Source organism: Anguilla anguilla, chromosome 1 (genome assembly GCF_013347855.1).
Source record: "Anguilla anguilla isolate fAngAng1 chromosome 1, fAngAng1.pri, whole genome shotgun sequence".
In the NCBI taxonomy this organism is placed as follows: domain Eukaryota; kingdom Metazoa; phylum Chordata; class Actinopteri; order Anguilliformes; family Anguillidae; genus Anguilla; species Anguilla anguilla.
Window position 1 is genome coordinate 82,986,234 of NC_049201.1, and position 16,700 is coordinate 83,002,933.

Sequence of the window (16,700 nt, forward strand, 5' to 3'; positions counted from 1 at the left end):
TATTGGAGTACAAGTACAATTATTGATGTTTTATAGTTTTGGAGTTGTTAGATGCAGTTGTGTTAAAGTTTTGTTAATTGAATCCCTTATTTGTCATATTGCCAACACATCTGTGTTTTGAAACATTTCTGAGCAGTGTGTTTCTGTGTGTGTGTGTGTATGCGTGTATTTGTGTATGTGTGCGCATTTGTGTGTGTGTGTATGAATACATGTGTGCGTGTGTGTACGTGTGTGGATGTGTGTGGGTGCATGTACACGTGTGTGTGTGCGTATGTGTTTGTGTGTGCGTGTGTGTGTATGTGCAGGAGAATACTACTGTGAGGCAGGGAATGGGACTGAGACAGACATCTCTCCTCCTAAACGTCTTGATGTGCAGTGTGAGTATATCAGTGCATCTCAGCTTCAGACACACAGAGCAGAGAGTCAGTATCTCCTGAGTGTCTTTGGGCAACTTCACAGCAGTAAGACACTGAGTAAAGCCGTCACACTGCCCAGTGGAGGAGAAATCAGATATAATTACATTATCATACAATGATCAGCCTGATCATACTGACATGTCTTAGGTAAAACGTGTGGTCATTTTGAGTTTGCAAAGGGCAAAAAAGGTACCACATGCTGCTGTTCAACTTTAAAAAATGAAGTTATCATTATTAATGAAGATGATAAAAAGACATATCTAAATACTTCTGTCACTTTTGAAAACTTGATTCTGCTGTGTCATTTTCCAACTACCATAAACCGCTACAGTATATCCAGTTCATTTTGTAACAAAGCATGATATACTGGGATATTTACTGTAACAGGTTCTGCAGTCCTTTTCCCCAAAAACCACACAATCCGTCGTTGTTAGAGGCACCAAGGCTTTATTGTGCGCTCGATACCAAAAACACGGAAACCAAAACAAACCAAAACAAAACACACACGATAAGGACGGGGATTAGATGGCATGCCGCTCCCGCGTGCATCTCTCATTCCAGCACCCCGGTCTCACTGCAGGCAGAGCATATAAACCATTACCAATCAATTGTAACTGCAAACAGGCGTGGTTGATAGCCAGCTGTACTGCTCCCACTCTGCCTGTAGATGGCGACCTGACCACACCACTCCTCCACATCACATTGTGAGATTTCAGCTCCATTATAAACATTACTTTGAAATAAATGTCTCTGCTAGTGTTTTGAGATGCAACACAGTGAGTGAGAAATTATATGGAATTTAACACATTTTCTAATGATTTTAGATGCTCCCAAGAACATCTCTGCGTGAATTTTAATTAAAACTGCAGTACCTGTTATTTTCTCTTTCAGATCCTCCGAAGAGCGTCTCAGTATCAGTGAGCCCCTCTGGTGAAATAGTGGAGGGCAGTTCAGTGACTCTGACCTGCATCAGCGATGCCAACCCACCAGTGCAGAGATACACCTGGTATAAGAATTATAGAGCTGTATCCTCATTGAGAGCATCAGAACGGAGTTACACCATTAATAAAATCAGCTCCTGGGATGCTGGAGAATACTACTGTGAGGCACAGAATGCGATTGGGACAAAAAGATCTCCTACTAAACATCTTGATGTGCAGTGTGAGTATATCAGTGCATCTCAGCTTCAGACACAGAGCAGAGAGTCAGTATCTCCTGAGTGTCTTTGGGCAACTTCACAGCAGTAAGACACTGAGTAAAGCCGTCACATTGCCCAGTGGAGGAGAAATCAGATATAATTACATTATCATACAATGATCAGTCTGATCATACTGACATGTCTTAGGTAAAACATGTAGTCATTTTGAGTATGCAATGGGCAAAAAAGATACCACATGCTGCTGTTCAACTTTAAAAAATGAAGTTATCATTATTAATGAAGATGCTAAAAAGACATCTAAATACTTTTGTCACTTTTTAAAACTTGATTCTGCTGTGTCATTTTCCAACTACCATAAAAAGCTACAGTATATCCAGTTCATTTTGTAACAAAGCATGAGATACTGGGATATTTACTGTAACAGGTTCTGCAGTACTTTTCCCCACAAACCACACAATCCGTCATTGTTAGAGGCACCAAGGCTTTATTGTGCGCTCGATACCAAAAACACGGAAACAAACCAAAACATAACACAGACGATAAGGACGGGGATTAGATGGCATGCCGCTCCCGCGTGCGTCTCTCATTCCAGCATCCCGGTCTCACTGCAGGCAGAGCATATAAACCATTACCAATCAATTGTAACTGCAAACAGGCGTGGTTGTTAGCCAGCTATACTGCTCCCTCTCCGCCTGCAGATGATGCCCAAACCACACCATCCCTCCACATCACATTGTGAGATTTCAGCTCCATTATAAATATTACTTTGAAATAAATGTCTCTACTAGTGTTTTGAGACGCAACACAATGACTGAGAAATTTTATGGAATTTAACACATTTTTGTAATGATTTTAGATGCTCCCAAAAACACCTCAGTGTGACTTTTATTTAAAACTGCAAGACCTGTTATTTTCTCTTTCAGATCCTCCGAATTGCGTCTCAGTATCAGCGAGCCCCTCTGGTGAAATAGAGGAGGGCAGTTCAGTGACTCTGACCTGCAGCAGCGATGCCAACCCACCAGTGAAGAGATACACCTGGTATCAGAATAATAGAGCTGTATCCTCAGAGACAGGAGGACCAGTGGACAGTTACACCATTAAAAACATCACACTGCAAGATGCAGGAGAATACTACTGTGAGGCAGGGAATGGGATTGGGACAAACAGATCTCCTCCTAAACGTCTTGATGTGCAGTCTGCTCTACAGGTCACAGTGCAAGGTAGGACCAGAACATATTTGATACAATATTTTACGTGATACTGATAATGATCCTTAGGCTACAAAGCAATGCTGATCATGATACAAAGGGTACGATCTGAAATGGATCACAATAGATGCAGTGTCACAAAAAATTTCACCATGCCTATGTTGCTTAAAATTCTGATGTACAATAAGTTCTAGTAAAGATAAGCACAGATGGGTATATTTATGCATTTATAAACTTTCACCTTACAGCCATTGGTGCGCTGTCAAATGAACACTGCTATATCATAACTGACACGGGTACATCTCTCTGACTTTGCTTAGGAGGTCAGTCACTGATCGCGGCTGCAGCTGTGGGAGTGGCTGCCATTTTGGCTCTTGTGTTTCTGGGTGTTGTGTGCGTGAGGTACGTGGCTGAAAATGGGTCGGTTTGTGAAGTGTGAATTGTGTCTGATTTAGACTCACAGTTTAGAACAAGTGTACATTTCTGTAGAATCTTGTTGTCATGCACTAACTACATTACATCATGCTGATGCCATATCCCCCCCCTCTAATGTCTGATTAGAGCTTAGACCACTGCATTATTAGTCATTTTATTTTATTGCGATGTCGATTTTCATACACTTTGACTGATGGGTTTTAGTGTCCCAATAATTTTAATATCAGACCTATATTATGGGGTAACAAAATCCCATTAAAGCTTGTTCTTAATATGAATCGTGTGGACAGCTGCAGGCCATGATGAAGTCTTGACAAACACATCAATTTGCCCTTGAGCTGCAGTCAGTGTTGGTTTGAATAAAGCAGAACTACATTTACTGGGCAGGAAGAAGCCTCTCATAACTCAGGCTCACTTCCTGTGACCAAATGACATCTGAATAATAAAAAATATACATATACGCAGGCACTACTGCCTCAGCAATACACATCATTCAAACAAATGCAAATTGTTGTTTGCACAACAGGGGGCTCTTTAAAGATTTGTCAGAAGGTAGATTTACTTTTTATTTTTATTATTTTTTTCTGAATAATCAGGAGGAAAAAATCAACAAGTGAGACAGAAGGGGACAGGCAGGTGAGTCAGTGAAATCATATGTGCATACATGTATTTATCTATGGATGTAATTAATTTTGATTATATACATTGTTTGAGCAAAAACCGAAATTCGATAACACTTTCTATGATGCCTGTCTATAATCCATTATATACTACTTATATAGTCTGCTCATAATACAGTATAAAAAGAGTTATGAAGACTGTTTAACACTCATAATGCTTTATAACAGTAGTCATAAGACATGATTTATTTATTTATTTATATAGCACCTTTCTTACAAATAAGTAGAAAGCATAGCAGTGTGTGCCATATGGCCTTGAAGGTTTAGTAGATTATCTACGGAGGTTATGATCTTCTCTGTCATTTTTCAGTGTGTTGACATGCTTAATGGAAATATTTCAGGAGTTAATTATGTGTATTCCCCTGTAAAGGACAGTTTCAGTTTCTCAAATGGGTTTGTAGTATGTGACAGAAACGTGCTACACAGTACAATACTGCTTATGTGCTTGTAATAATCTGTTCATTACATACAGAGGCAGGGAGAGTGACTTGTACTTTATGTGTTGTATTCACCTGTTTCAGTGAATAAATACAAAGAGATTATTGTTGTGATGATGGTTTATTGCTATTGGTTATTGAAAATATATGCTTTGAAATGAATGGAGTATTTCAGTGTGAAATCTTTCCAAGATTTTAAGAAAACCCACTGTAAAATTGGTCATGTTAGAGAGAAAATAAGTTGTATTAAGTGTATTACATTTGTATGTCTGGTTCAGCTGATATTTAACTGCTGATGGCATTTATTTGAAAATGAAAGATTGATTCATTAGCTGATTTTTTTATAACAGGTTAAATGCATGTTTTGTCGTTAATGGGGGCGAGTAGCTCACTCCAGCTCTGAGGAGCTCACTGAAATGAAAAGGACCTTTCTGTGGAACTTTCCCAACCTTCTCCTGCCTCTTTTCTTTACCCTGCAGGGGAATAAAAGTCCCATTTTTGGCAACATCTCAGAGATGGCAATGAGTCACACTGGAACACAGGGTACGAACAGAGATGACGATGAAGTTCCCCTCTACCTCTCTGTGTTTCCCGCTAACATCCGCAACAAGGAGCAGGTTCTGTACTCCATTGTTCAGTACGCCAGCATCCAGTTCCCCCCTCCAGTGCTGCCCCCAGGTGAGAATATCCCACCTTTATACTACCTGTGCTGACTGTCGCTGTGTCAGGTCTATTATCTCTCTCCAGCAGCTTTTATCATAGACTGCTCTCTCTGACTGGAGCCAGACGAGGCCTCTATGGAGTCAGCAGGAGAACGACCCTCACTGGATAGACCAGAGTGTCTCACTGGATAGAACAGAGCGTCTCACTGGATAGACCAGAGTGTCTCACTGGACAGACCAGAGTGTCTCACTGGACAGACCAGAGTGTCTCACTGGATAAACCAGAGAGTCTCACTGGACAGACCAGAGTGTCTCACTGGGGAGACCAGAGTGTCTCACTGAGGAGACCAGAGATGGGTGTGCTGTGATTTTTTATTGGGAAAAAAACATAAAGAAGTATTTTGATTCTCATAGTAGATGTGTTACATTTATGTCAGCGTGTACAATATTGGAAGTTAATGATAGCCAGAAAACGTACATCCATAACACTTGGACATGTAAGCATGTACAAAACAAACCCTGGAAACAAAATACAAATGAGCATTTCAGAGGAAAATGCAATTGAGCATTTCTGAGATTCCAGTACTTCTCAGTACATCTGTAACAGTTCATATATTGATGTGTTTGTAGGACCAGGTGTTGGCTTGATGCACACTATTTCTATATTTTGGTTGCTTGTTTGATGCAGTCCCAAAGCCCTGTTCAAGTTTTTTAAAATGTTGCAATCTCTCACTGCTGCTTTGCTAAGAACTTCTCTGCCTGGTCAAAAGAAGAACGTGGTAATACGAGGACTGGATGTTCCACTGATCTAGATTCATCATTTGGTTTGTTCAGCTTGTCAACTTTCTTCTCTTTTCATCTCCCTGCTGTGTGACCTCAGCCTATGACATCACAGTGATGCAATGTTTTCCAAAATTCCAGATAACTGTTCTGTGGCTAAAGCTTCTGCTTGTGCTTCATGTTGCAAGGTGTGTCTATATGTGATAAAGGCTCAGGCAGGATTGACTGAAATGAGAATGATTTAATAGTCTAAATGTGCTGTTTTCTCCATGCAGGTCACCAGCCCCATCCGTAAAGGAAGACTGTGTTCTCCACAGCACACTTCGAAAACTGGACAAGTGAAAATAAACCAGGAAGATATCTTGCTTCATAAACTGTCGACCAATGCTGGTTATTCAATGTAAATTTGGACATTTCTTTTAATGTGTGAGCATTTCCTGTGTTTTTTCTTGAACTTTAAACAGCAAAATGTCTGCAAAGTAATCCTCAAGCGGTATGAACCAAACATTTCCTTCAATGGATGATACATCTAAGAGTATTTATTAAAACCAGTGAACATAAACTCTCCTCATGAACTCAGGTCACATGACTGTGCCTTTGTCACATGACCAGGATGACTGTGGTTATTGCGTCTGCAATGATGTACCCAGAATGCATCATTCCTTTGGCATTTTATCAAAATTTACATGCATAACAGCTCATGTCTTCATATTGTACACAAAGTATTATCATGATTTTGGTGCCTGAAAGCCATTATCATTGCTGAATGTATTCGTTGGCCAAGTATACTGGAGAATTGAGCTCTATATATAATTCAATTTTTTAATTTTTTTAATTAATACTTGTATAACATTTACTTTACTATGACATTCTTGTGCACATTTTGTGATTATATTGTGCTTATTACTGAACTGATCCCATCTAGAGTATAAATTCACATGAGGTGAATTTGTTTTTCACATTCTTAGTGTTTATTTTTTGTATTGCTAAACGTTAGAATTCAGAGCATACCTTGAATTTTTTTAACAATCATTTAATGAAACAAACAAAATTAACCTATGCTTGAAGAATTTTGTAAGTAAACCGTGTACTGTAGGTGTTACCCCCTGGGTTCTACTGATGGAATAGAACATGTGCAGGTAAGGCACTAAACAGGTACTTAAAAAAAAACATCCCACAGGGCCTGCTGGATTTACAAAAGAAAACAAGGCTAATATATATATATATATATATATAGCAGACACAGGATGGGTAAGGAACCCAGTGGAAAAATTTAGCAAATGATGTCATCAGTACTGTCATTTATGTTTTAGTACGGGGTGAGACCTGCACCACATTGAGTTAAATGAAATAAATAGAAAATATATCTTTTATAAACTGTTAAAAAAAAAAAAAAAAAAAACTATAACACCCAGATTCAAGTAGATTCTGTTTGTGGCAGTGAAATTTACCTCAGGAGGAGAGATGAATGCAGTGCACCTTTTCTGCCTGTAGATGGCACTATTACTGCAGTACATGAGTCCTGTCCGAGCGTTTCAGATCGATTTCCCCCAAGATCTTTTGCGAAGCTGAATTAAGTAATCTGGTTCAGGTAATGGTTTTTTGTATGGGGCTCCTGAACCTAAGAGTGTTTACCTGTGCCTGATGCCTATCACACCTTTTGCAGACTAATTAATATTAAGATCTTCTGTTTTACAGACTGTTTATACTGTACATGTATTGGAATAGGACAAGCCTCAGACCTTAACAACAATGTATGCATTAGCAGATAGCTTCCTGCTTGTAGCTTTAGTTCACATTGCCAATGCAGTCACAGATGTTTTAATTCAGTCATGCACATGCAGCTGGATGCATATTTTTATTTGTTATTGTTTTACAAGATCTGAAATAAAGACAAAATTCATCTGGGAACAGAGATGCTGAAATTTAAAAAACATTAAAAAAAAAACAGAAACATTGTCTATTAATTGCACATCAGTGAATAGAATAAAGGTCTCAAGTGAATTCATACATGTGCTTATGTGAGATGTGTGATTGAACTGCTGTACCCATTTAAATGGTTTGTGGACTGGGAAGGCCTCTGTAAGTGTAGAGAGAGGGAGTGGTGCAAATTGGGGCGGGGGGGGGGGGGGGGGGGGGGGCACAGAGAAAGGCACAGAGACAGGGGAGTGTTGTTCAGGTATTTTTGTTGGACGGAAGGTAGCCAGCTTTCCAGAGAGTTTTAAGAGTGATCGGTAAGCAGTGCTGTATTGCAAGTTATAGTAGTGATAGCCCGTCTGCACATTTCCAAGGAATAAACAAGGCAAAGGTGGAATCCCTGTGCTGGCTGGCTGTTTCCGAGTATTTGCTCACGCTACAGAAACACGGCAACGACGAAGCACTCACCCACGGCCTTACGCCATGTTATATTGCATATGTGAAAATGGATCAGGAATTATGCTTGCAAGCAGAATTGTTATGTTTATTTTATAATATCCAAAATAAACATAATTGCATATGATTTGGATTAAGAGCAGCTGTTGTCATTGATATTCATATTCATATCATATTGCAATCAGAATCTCAATAAGAGAATGGAGTTACCCAGCCTTTTAAAAATGTTGTTAGTCCTGACCAGACGCAAAGCTAATGAGTGCGTTTTTTCTGCCATTTTTATCAGTTAACTTTTAAAATGTGCATGACTTGAAAAAGGGGAAGTGAGTCAGATCTGCACCAGCCAGTTAATCACATTCTACTTTTATATTTAGCGTGAAGAACTTTCTTCACGGTCATATTCAGCCACACTGCTCTGTCTGTAAGGCTGTTTTATACTAATGGCTCATTAATAAACCACTGAGGCCAGATCAGAACTCTCTCCCGGTAAATGTATTATCATATTATTTAATTTAGTCTAAAATGTGTTACAGTATTTTGTAGTGAAAGAAGATTAAACTGGAATCAAATACAAAAATAAAATGTATAAATTATCACTATTTCTTCCATACAAATATCATTCATTAAGTAAAAGCCTGTTTGAGTCTCTGCTTTCTGGAATCTTTGTGAGATCTTCATTAAAGCCTGAACATTTAGGCACATTAGCAGCACATTACCTCACTGTGTGCGCTTGTGTAGTATTTGTTAGTCTGGTATTTCTGGAATAATATCAAATACTCTAACAGTCTTTGTTTCTGCCATTCATTTTCACAGTGTAAATAATAATGAAGACCTGTATATGTGTATTTGGATGAATATTATCAATCTGATGCAGCCATATACCTTGTTGGTAATCGTCCTCTCCGTGTCAGGTAAAATGTTTGTATTTTTTTTAGTTCTGATGTTTCAGTCTACATATACAGTATTTATCTGCATGTGTTTCTGTTCATAAGTCTCCCTTCATTAATTCAATCAGAAGCAACAAAAGTGAATGCATTTAAATCGCATTAGAAAATGTATATATAAATGTATATAATTCAAATAAAATAATGTTCTACAGTACATTAGTTTAGAGTACTGCAACATCGCTCATCTCAAGAGAGGGGAAAAAAGAGAGAACTGATAAGATGAAGTTCCTCTTCACACTCAGCATTGAAACTGAGACAGAGGCATGATATAAATATCTGTGGCTTTACTAAATGATCAGATCTGTTGATTGTGCATGTTGCATTCTTAGAATGGTGACACAAGTATTTTGGTCCCCATATATTTAATAAAAACAGTTCATTTTCACTGCAAGCATAATGCTGCTTTCTAGCACAGCTTGCTACTAAGCAAGACTTCCTGTACCTGCAAATCTCACATTTATTGGCGGCTACTGCCATCTACTGACGTCAGTTAGTATTGAAATAGCTGACAGAGGGACAAATGATTATGCAGTTAATTTGTTTGAATCTGCAAATTCGTATATCACTGAAAAAACAACATATTGTGGGAAGGTCCAAAATAATATCAACAAAACCAACCACAGACATCACCCTACCTCCCGAACATATCCAGGGCTTCACATGTACAATTATTGATGTACTGTATAAGTTTGGTGCAGTAGTTTTAAAGTTTTGTAAATTGAATACCTTATCTGTCATGTTGCCAACACATCTGTGTTTTAAATTTGTGTGTGTGTGTGTGTGTGTGTGTGTGTGTGTGTGTGTCTGGGTGTGTGTGTATGTGTGTGTGTATGTCTGCGTGTGCATGTGTGTATGTATGTGTGTGTGTGTTTTTCAGGTGTTCTGAGCCAGTGGGGATGGGGAGTGAATTACACCCCTGAGAGAATCTGTGCCTTAAAGGGGTCTTCAGTAGACATGAGCTGCACTTACTCATATCCCACATCTCACACAGTGCAGAAAACATTCTGGGTTATTTATGACTGGAAGAGTAAACAGGAGGGTGAAGACCTGTCCAAGGACCCAGAGTATTCTCACCGTGTGGAGTACCTGGGGCATAAGAACAGTGACTGCACCTTTAGAATAAAGCAACTGAGAGAAACTGATTCAGCAATATATCACTTCAGGTTCCTGACCGGCCATTATGGTGAAACATTTACTGGTCAACCTGGAGTCTCATTGACAGTTACAGGTAATTCTAAACTTGCTTTATGTACTATGAACTGGAATATTCTCCTCCTACAAGTACAACTGGAAGAGTGAGGAAGGGTGAGATGCTTTTTTACAGGTTTAATTTGCTATTTGCAGGTCTACAGGTGATGGTGAATCCTCACACAGTCACAGAGGGACAGAGTGTGAGACTGACCTGCTGGACCACCTGCACTCTGACTGGCAGCCCAGCCTTCATCTGGTACAGGGACGGATCTCCTCTGTCCTTCACTGGTCAGAATCACCAGTTCACAGCCAGCAGTGAAGATGCAGGCAGATACTCCTGTGCTGTGAAAGGCTATGAGCTTCAGTCCCCTGCAGTGGCTCTTAATGTGAGATGTGAGTACCATAGGCCAAACTTCTTCAAACCTCACAGTATTGAAAGTTTTCAATTAAAATTTTCAGCTAAATTGTACAGATTATACTATGCTGCATGTAAATGTTCTGTCATTATAGCACTGCATGAAACTTCAATACCTGAAAACATGCCATAATGCAATGATGGGAAAACACTCCATACAGTATGCCTGAGTCAGGTTTAAATTCCACATGAAACTACAAACCATTGTTCCCTCCTTCAGATTCTCCCAAGAGCATCTCAGTAACAGTACATCAGTATATTTATATAGATGTCACCCCTCAGTGTGACATCTATATAAAACTGCAATACCTGTTATTTTCTCTTTCAGATTCTCCGAAGAGCGTCTCAGTATCAGTGAGCCCCTCTGGTGAAATAGTGGAGGGCAGTTCAGTGACTCTGACCTGCAGCAGTGATGCCAACCCACCAGTGCAGAGATACATCTGGTATAAGAAAAATAGAGTAGTATCCCCATGGGGAGGATCAGACAGGAGTTATACCACTAAAAGCATCACACTGCAGGATGCAGGAGAATACTACTGTGAGGCAGAGAATGGAATTGGGAGAAAGATCTCTCCTCCTAAACGTCTTGATGTGCAGTGTGAGTATTTCAGTGCATCTCAACTTCAGACACACAGAGCAGAGAGTCAGTATCACCTGACAGTCTTTGGGTAACTTCACAGCAGTAAGACACTGAGTAAAGCAGTCACACTGGCCAGTGGAGGAGAAATCAGATATAATTACATTATCATACAGTGATGAGCCTGATCATACTGACATTTCTTAGGTAAAACGTGTAGTCATTTTGAGTTTGCAAAGGGCAAATAAGATACCAGATGCTGCTGTTCAACTTTTAAAAAATTAACATGCTAAAACGACATATCTAAATACTGCTGTCACTTTTGAAAACTTGATTCTGCTGTGTCATTTTCCAACTACCATAAAAAGCTACAGTATATCCAGTTCATTTTGTAACAAAGCATGATATACTGGGATATTTACTGTAACAGGTTCTGCAGTCCTTTTCCCCACAAACCACACAATCCGTCGTTGTTAGAGGCACCCAGACTTTATTGTGCGCTCGATACCAAAAACACGGAAACAAAAACAAAACAAAACACAGACGATAAGGACGGGGATTAGATGGCATGCCGCTCCCACATGCGTCTCTCATTCCAGCACCCCGGTCTCACTGCAGGCAGAGCATATAAACTATTACCAATCAATTGTAACTGCAAACAGGCGTGGTTGTTAGCCAGCTATACTGCTCCCACTCTGCCTGCAGATGGCGCCCTAACCACACCACCCCTCCACATCACATTGTGAGATTCCAGCTCCATTATAAACATTACTTTGAAATAAATGTCTCTACTAGTGTTTTGAGACACAACACAGTGAGTGAGAAATTATATGGAATTGAGCACATTTTTCTAATGACTTTAGATGCTCCCAAGAATACCTCTGTGTGACTTTTGTTTAAAACTGCAAGACCTGTTATTTTCTCTTTCAGATCCTCCGAAGATCGTCTCAGTATCAGTGAGTCCCTCTGGCGAAATAGTGGAGGGCAGTTCAGTGACTCTGACCTGCAGCAGCAATGCCAACCCAGCAGTGCAGAAATACACCTGGGTTAAGAATAATAGAGCTGAATCATCATGGAGAGGATCCAGTTACACCATTAAAAGCATAACACTGCAGGATGCAGGAGAATACTACTGTGAGGCAGAGAATGGGATTGGGACAGAACGATCTCCTCCTAAAAGTCTTGATGTGCAGTGTGAGTATTTCAGTGCATCTCAGCTTCAGACACACAGAGCAGAGAGTCAGTATCTCCTGAGTGTCTTTGGGTAACTTCACAGAAGTAAGACACTGAGTAAAGCAGTCACACTGGCCAGTAGAGGAGAAATCAGATATAATTACATTATCCTACAGTGATGAGTCTGATCATACTGACATTTCTTAGGTAAAACGTGTAGTCACTTTGAGTTTGCAAAGGGCAAATAAGATACCAGATGCTGCTGTTCAACTTTTAAAAAATTAACATGCTAAAACGACATATCTAAATACTGCTGTCACTTTTGAAAACTTGATTCTGCTGTGTCATTTTCCGACTATCATAGAAAGCTACAGTATATCCAGTTCATTTTGTAACAAAGCATAATATACTGGGATATTTACTGTAACAGGTTCTGCAGTCCTTTTCCCCACAAACCACACAATCCGTCGTTGTTAGAGGCACCCAGACTTTATTGTGCGCTCGATACCAAAAACACGGAAACAAAAACAAAACAAAACACAGACGATAAGGACGGGGATTAGATGGCATGCCACTCCCGCGTGCGTCTCTCATTCCAGCACCCCGGTCTCACTGCAGGCAGAGCATATAAACAATTAGCAATCAATTGTAATTGCAAACAGGCGTGGTTGATAGCCAGCTATACTGCTCCCACTCCACCTGCAAATGGCGCCCTAAACCACACCACCCCTCCACATCACATTGTAAGATTTCAGCTCCATTATAAACATTACTTTGAAATAAATGTCTCTGCTAGTGTTTTGAGATGCAACACAGTGAGTGAGAAATTATATGGAATTGAGCGCATTTTTCTCATGATTTTAAATGCTCCCAAGAACACCTCAGTGTGATTTTTATTTAAAACTGCAGTACCTGTTATTTTTTCTTTTAGATCCTCCGAAGAACGTCTCAGTATCAGCGAGCCCCTCTGGTGAAATAGTGGAGGGCAGTTCAGTGACTCTGACCTGCAGCAGCGCTGCCAACCCACCAGTGCAGAAATACACCTGGTATAAGAATAATAGAGCTGTATCCTCAGAGACAGGAGGACCAGAGGACAGTTATACCATTAAAAACATCACACTGCAGGATGCAGGAGAATACATCTGTGAGGCAGGGAATGCGATTGGGAGGAAGAGATCTCCTCCTAAACATCTTGATGTGCAGTCTGCTCTACAGGTCACAGTGCAAGGTAGGACCAGAACATATTTGATACAATATTTTACGTGATACTGATTATGATCCTTAGGCTACAAAGCAATGCTGATCATGATACAGAGGCTACGATCTGAAATGGATCACAAGAGATGATAGTGCAGTGTCACAAAAAGTGTCACCATGCCCATGTTGCTTAAAATTCAGATGTACAGTAAGTTCTAGTAAAGATAAGCACAGATGGGTATATTTATGCATTTATAAACTTTCACCTTACAGCCATTGGTGCGGCTGTCAAATGAACACTGCTATATCATATCTGACATGGGTACATCTCTCTGACTTTGCTTAGGAGGTCAGCCACTGATCGCGGCTACAGCTGTGGGAGTGGCTGCCATTTTGGCTCTTGTGTTTCTGGGTGTTGTGTGCGTGAGGTAGGTGGCTGAAAATGAGTCGGCTTGTAGTCACTCAAATGTAAATCATTTCTGATTAGACTCACAGTTTAAAACAAACGCACATCTCTGTAAAATGTTGTTGCTGTGCACTAACTGCGTTACATCATGCTGATGCCATATCCCCCCTCTAATGCCTGAGTAGTGCTTAGACCACTGCATTATTAGTCATTTTGTTTTATTTCGATGAGAACTTTTCATGAACCCTGACTGATGCATTTTAGTGTCTCAATAAGTTTAACAAACCTGTATGATAAGCTTGTTCTTAATATGAATCATGTGGACAGCTGCAGGCCATGATGAAGTCTTGACAAACACATCAATTTGCCCTTGAGCTGCAGTCGGTGTTCGTTTGAATAAAGCTGAACTACATTTACTGAGCAGGAAGAAGCCTCTCATAACTCAGGCTCATTTCCTGTAACCAAATGACATCTGAATAATAAAAAATATACTCATACACGGGCACTATTGCCTCAGCAATACACATCATTCAAACAAAAGAAAAATGCTGTTTATACAAGAGGGGGCTGTTTAAAGATTTGTCTGAATATAGATTTACTTTTTATTTTTATTATTTTTTTCTGAATAATCAGGAGGAGAAAATCAACAAATGAGACAGAAGAGGACAGGCAGGTGAGATAATGAAATCAGTCTGCGTATGCGCATACATGTATTTATCTATGGATGTAATACTTTTATTTATATACATTGTTTAAGCAAAAACTGAAATTCAATAACACTTTCTATGATGCCTGTCTGTAATCCATTATATACTACTTATAATGCCTTATAGTCTGCTCATAATACAGTATAATTAGAGTATAAATAGAGTTATGAAGACTGTTTAACACTCATAATGCTTCATAACAGTAATCATAAGACATGATTTATTTCTTTATATAGCACCTTTCTTACAAATAGGTAGAAAGCATAGCAGTGTGTGCCATATGGCCTTGAAGGTTTATTAGATTATGTACAGATGTTATGATCTTCTCTGTGTCATTTTTCAGTGTGTTGACTGTCAGGGGTCTGTGTCTCCCCCCTGTCATTCCTGGTTGGGCCGCCAGATGGCGGCACCTCTGCTTTGTGTCCTGTTAATTGCTTTATTGTTTCCAATTATCCCATTATTAGTTGCGTTTTGTCTCGTGTTCCCTTCCCTCTCTGTGGCTTGATTGTTCATTGTGCCCTCCTGTGTCTCGTCTGCGTCGTTCTACTTAATTCCCCCCTCTTCCCTTCTTGTGGTTTTGTTACCTGTTTGTGGTTTTGTTACCTGCGTGCGTGTTCTTTGCCTACCTGTTGCCTGCGTGTTTGCCTGCTCTGTTTCCCTACGTTTTTGGGATTTTTGTATTTTTGTTTTCCCGTGTTTTTGAGGATTCTCTTCGTTTGTTAAACCGCCCTGCGAGGCTTTCGGTTCCCTTTGTTCCCCCGTTGATTCCATTAAAGTCTTTTGTTTTCCCCATTTTTGGAGTTTTGTGTTTTTGCACTCTGCACTTGGGTGCATTGACATGCTTAATGGAAATATTTCCAGAGTTAATTATGTGTATTCCCCTGTAAAGGACAGTTTCAGTTTCTCAAGGGTTTGTAGTATGTGACAGTAACATGCTACACAGTACAATACTGCTTATGTGCTTGTAATAATCTGTTCATTACATACAGAGGCAGGGAGAGTGACTTGCACTTTGTGTTGTATTCACCTGATTTCAGTGAATAAATAGAGATTATTGTTGTGATGAAGGTTTATTGCTATTGGTTATTGAAAATATATGCTTTGAAATGAATGGAGTATTTCAGTGTGAAATCTTTTCAAGATTGTAAGAAAACCCACTGTAAAATTGGTCAAGTGTGTTACATCTGAATGTCTGGTTCAGCTGATATTTAACTGCTGATGGCATGTATTTGAAAATGAAACATTGATTCATTAGCTGATTTTTTTTTTATATCAGGTTAAATGCATGTTTTGGAGTTAATGGGGGCGAGTAGCTCACTCCAGCTCTGAGGAGCTCACTGAAATGAACAGGACCTTTCTGTGGAACTTTCCCATCCTTCTCCTGCCTCTTTTCTTTACCCTGCAGGGGAATAAAAGCCCCATTTTTGGCAACGTCTCAGGGATGGCAATGAGTCACACTGGAACACAGGGTACGGACAGAGACGACGGTGAAGTTCCCCTCTACGCCTCTGTTCAGCCCGCTAACACCCACAACCAGGATGAGCTTCTACCCTCCACTGTTCAAAAGCCACTCCCCCAGTGTGAGGAGGGTGTTCAGTACGCCAGCATCCAGTTCCGCCCCTCCAGTGCTGCCCCCAGGTGAGAATATCCCACCTTTATACTACCTGTGCTGACTGTCGCTCTGTCAGGTCTATTATCTCTCTCCAGCAGCTTTTATCACAGGCTGCTCTCTCTGACTGGAGCCAGACGAGGCCTCTATGGAGTCAGCAGGAGAACGACCCTCACTGGATAGACCAGAGTGTCTCACTGGATAGACCAGAGTGTCTCACTGGATAAACCAGAGTGTCTCACTGGACAGACCAGAGTGTCTCACTGGATAGACCAGAGTGTCTCACTGGATAGACCAGAGTGTCTCACTGGACAGACCAGAGTGTCTC

The 16,700-nt window shown here is 40.1% G+C and overlaps 4 protein-coding genes across 7 annotated transcripts in view; all 4 read left to right on the forward strand.

Annotated features, from left to right (window-relative positions):
* The window catches only part of LOC118232142 (basement membrane-specific heparan sulfate proteoglycan core protein-like), a 1,449,502-nt gene that overhangs the window by 244,635 nt on the left and 1,188,167 nt on the right, over positions 1-16,700 (forward strand). The gene's annotated exons all lie outside the window — the stretch shown is intronic.
* Positions 1-16,700, forward strand: part of LOC118232256 — a 333,592-nt gene that overhangs the window by 125,934 nt on the left and 190,958 nt on the right. The window lies entirely within an intron of this gene.
* LOC118232213 (B-cell receptor CD22-like) overlaps positions 1-16,700 on the forward strand; it is a 109,329-nt gene that overhangs the window by 71,081 nt on the left and 21,548 nt on the right. The gene's annotated exons all lie outside the window — the stretch shown is intronic.
* LOC118232187 (B-cell receptor CD22-like) overlaps positions 1-16,700 on the forward strand; it is a 28,098-nt gene that overhangs the window by 9,674 nt on the left and 1,724 nt on the right. Inside the window, exons 2-6 of one of the 4 annotated variants that reach the window (XM_035426927.1) lie at positions 1,308-1,577; positions 13,385-13,681; positions 13,997-14,078; positions 14,690-14,729; positions 16,169-16,401. In XM_035426927.1, coding sequence (XP_035282818.1) covers positions 1,308-1,577; positions 13,385-13,681; positions 13,997-14,078; positions 14,690-14,729; positions 16,169-16,401 — 922 coding nt within the window. Of the gene's footprint in view, positions 1-1,307; positions 1,578-2,618; positions 2,796-3,103; positions 3,186-3,814; positions 3,855-13,384; positions 13,682-13,996; positions 14,079-14,689; positions 14,730-16,168; positions 16,402-16,700 lie in introns of all 4 variants that reach the window. The other 3 variants (XM_035426944.1, XM_035426936.1, XM_035426953.1) reach the window with 3 other exon arrangements.